The 3,018-nt window shown below is 40.5% G+C and overlaps 1 protein-coding gene across 1 annotated transcript; it reads left to right on the top strand.

Moving 5' to 3' along the window:
- Positions 1 to 448: 448 nt before the first annotated feature.
- On the top strand, positions 449 to 2,101 carry rbp2 (retinol binding protein 2). Its single transcript, XM_015371456.1, has 4 exons — positions 449 to 579; positions 1,375 to 1,553; positions 1,631 to 1,732; positions 1,961 to 2,101. The coding sequence occupies exons 1-4, from the start codon at positions 507 to 509 to the stop codon at positions 2,012 to 2,014; spliced, it is 408 nt and encodes a 135-aa protein (XP_015226942.1). The 5' UTR covers positions 449 to 506; the 3' UTR covers positions 2,015 to 2,101.
- Positions 2,102 to 3,018: the final 917 nt, after the last annotated feature.

Raw genomic sequence — 3,018 nt, 5'->3', positions numbered from 1 at the left:
CCCGGAGAGAACCCATGCATGCTCAGGGAGAACATGCAAACTGTATGCAGAAAGATCCAGGCCAGGAATCGAACCCACAACCCTCTTCCTGCAAGGCAACAGTGCTGCACACTGCCCCACAGTGCAGCTCCTATTATATTTCTAATAGCCACATTTTATTACACTTAGAAATGTCTTTTTGAAGAGCAGGGAGACACGTCACCTATTTATAAACCAACGTTCATGCTGCTGAAGTATTGTCACAGAAATAATGCCCTGTGGTCACAATGCAACAAAGACAGCCTGAACTTTATGCCTCATACACACTCTGCTAGAGTCCTGAAGCAATTATCAGGCGGACCGTGTCCTTTGGTCTACATAGACCCACACGAGCGTGTACACTCTTAAACAGACACACACACAGAAACAAAGTGTATATAAAGGGCTGGGCCCTTGAGCGCTCTCCCTTCACTGGAAAAACAAACCCTTAGGCAGGCTGCTATACTCTTTCACACACTGCTGAAAAAATGCCGGCAGACTACAATGGGCGCTGGGAGATGGTGAAAAATGAGAACTTCGAGGATGTCATGAAGGCTCTTGGTAAGTTCCATCCTGAGATGAGACATTCAAGATTTACTAAGAAAGAGAAACTATAGCCTAAATAAGTGTGTAACATGAGTGTGACAGGGAGAACAAGAATGCCAGCGAGAGGGAAAAGGATGGGAAGAAAAAAAAAGTGATGTGCCTCTGCTTCATTTCCTCATTGAGCTGCTGTCAGGCCAAGTTAACCTCCACTCTCTGAGCAATTGCTGTCTGTTGCCGTGCCAAATAAATATTGATTCAGTCCCTTCTGCGTTTTTATCCTTTCTGTTCCGCCGAAATGAAAGACAGATTCCGAATTAGGATGAGGAGACGGGGGCTAACTCCCATCCTTCCGGGGAGTCGCTGATCAGCCCCAGAAAACACTTTCATTATTCACGACGACTCTATCAGAAATTCATACAAAAAACGAGCTCCAGTGCAGCGGGATGGGAAGAGAAATCCGGGGTAATCCTCAGCTCCTCAGAGGCATTTCCATGGAGCGACCGGGAAAATTAGATCCTTATGGAAATGGGTCAAAAACTATCAGTCCAATGGGTAAATATTAAGGCTCCATCAGTAAGAGTGATGGGAAGAAATGGAATTTCATATTCAGGGGAAATAGGATATGAATATCTAAATGATCAGGATGGGCGGTTCACTTTGGCAAGTCTGATGCTAAAAGGGTCAAAGAAAGCCGTTTAGATCTATTCCAACTGGGCAGGAGGTTGTTTCAGAGGACTCATTGTTATTGTGAATGCGTTCAGGGTCTTTGTTTCCTGACCACATCTGTGAAACCTCTCTCCATGCATGCAGACATTGACTTCGCCACCAGGAAGATCGCTGTCCACCTGCACCAGACCAAAGTGATCGTGCAGAACGGGGACAAATTTGAAACCAAGACCCTGAGTACCTTCAGAAACTACGAGGTCAACTTCACCGTGGGGGAGGAGTTCGAGGAGTACACAAAGGGCCTGGACAACAGGACTGTAAAGGTGCGGCGTCTGAGGACTCAATGCAGGGGGGGGTTCTAATCTCATGCTTTGCTTTAATAACTGTTGTGGAATGTTAGAGCCTGGTTACCTGGGATGGAGACAAGCTGGTCTGTGTCCAGAAGGGGGAGAAAGAAAACCGTGGCTGGAAGCAGTGGATTGAAGGAGACCTGCTGCACCTGGTGAGAAAAAACAGCAACAGGCTGGACTCTGATGTCACTTTATTAAAGAACAAACATGAAATCTTTTCCCCTTTGCATCACATTGAGTTGCCTCATATCTTGAGGCAATAACAATAAAATTATTTGAAACTTGCAGATGTAAGCTCTGCTTGCTTGTGTAACTAATAGAGAGCCTTATTGCATCACGTCCCCCCCTCTAAGTCTGAAGGTCTGCATCTTGTCTTGCAGGAAATCACGGCCCTCGACAAAGTCTGCCACCAAGTGTTCAAGAAAAAAGTGTAAAATGTGGAGAGAGATTATGTGTGACTACCATGTTTGTGCTGCTGTGTTTAAATGTGAAAAACTTAAGTAAAACATTTTAATACAAACATATATGTGCTTCCAAGTTTTTTATCAAACTCTTCAACTTTTAAAGTTTAAATACAGCAAGATTTCTTTGCCATTAAATAAGACCAAAGACACACCAAAGAATGGAAAACTACAGACTGCTACGTGTGACGGCATTAAAACAACATATGAAGAAATGAGCCGAGAAAAGAGATTTTATGGAACTCTGCAAGCCTGGTTCTTCCTCTGTATAGTAACTAGATACCTGGAGCGTAAGTTAAGCTAGTTCCTGAGTTTAAACTGTTATCTGCTGATATAAACAACATGGGAGTGTCTGGATAGTCTGCTGTTTAGACCTTGTGAAGAAGGCAAGTAAAGCTGGATGGACCCTATCTTAACTCTGTGAATTTGCACTCAGATACAATGATTTTTATGTTCGGATTCAAATTTTGTGACCTGATGAGACTTAAAGTATTTCATAACCAGGGATGGAAAGTAATGAATTACATTTACTCAAGTTACTGTAATTGAATACTTTTTATGAGTAATTTGCGGAGTAGTTTTTGAAATATGTGATTTTTACTTTTACTCGAGTAAATCTTAACCTAAGTAGTTTTACTTTGCTACATTTAAAACCCCCTCACGTTACTGAGTTAAGAAAAAAAAAAAATTACTGAAGGTGAAAAAATTAAATGTGCCCCTGCCTTGCATTTTATGGAAAATAAAAAGTGCCAAAATTAAATAAATAAATACAGCATTAAATAAATAATTAAATATGTCAATAATTAATTAAATGTGGAATTAAGTAAATAAATGTGTCATTCATTTATTAAAACTACGTCACTAATATAAAGTGCCACAATTAGATAAATAAATACAGCGATAAACAATTAATTAAATGTGTAATTCATTAAATAAATAAGGAATTAAATATATAAATGTGTCATTAATTTAATAAA

The sequence above is a fragment of the Cyprinodon variegatus genome, unplaced genomic scaffold (genome assembly GCF_000732505.1).
Source record: "Cyprinodon variegatus isolate N-32 unplaced genomic scaffold, C_variegatus-1.0 Scaffold58, whole genome shotgun sequence".
NCBI classification, from domain to species: domain Eukaryota; kingdom Metazoa; phylum Chordata; class Actinopteri; order Cyprinodontiformes; family Cyprinodontidae; genus Cyprinodon; species Cyprinodon variegatus.
The sequence above is the reverse complement of the archived record's forward strand: the minus strand, read 5'-3'. Positions and strand labels throughout refer to the sequence as shown.

Bases quoted from the DNA above. Each gene is read 5' to 3' on its own strand.
- rbp2 (XM_015371456.1), top strand. From the start codon at position 507: ATGCCGGCAGACTACAATGGGCGCTGGGAGATGGTGAAAAATGAGAAC. The intron at 1,554-1,630 runs GTGCGGCGTCTG...GTGGAATGTTAG, and splicing joins TGGACAACAGGACTGTAAAG to AGCCTGGTTACCTGGGATGG. The intron at 1,733-1,960 runs GTGAGAAAAAAC...CTTGTCTTGCAG, and splicing joins AAGGAGACCTGCTGCACCTG to GAAATCACGGCCCTCGACAA.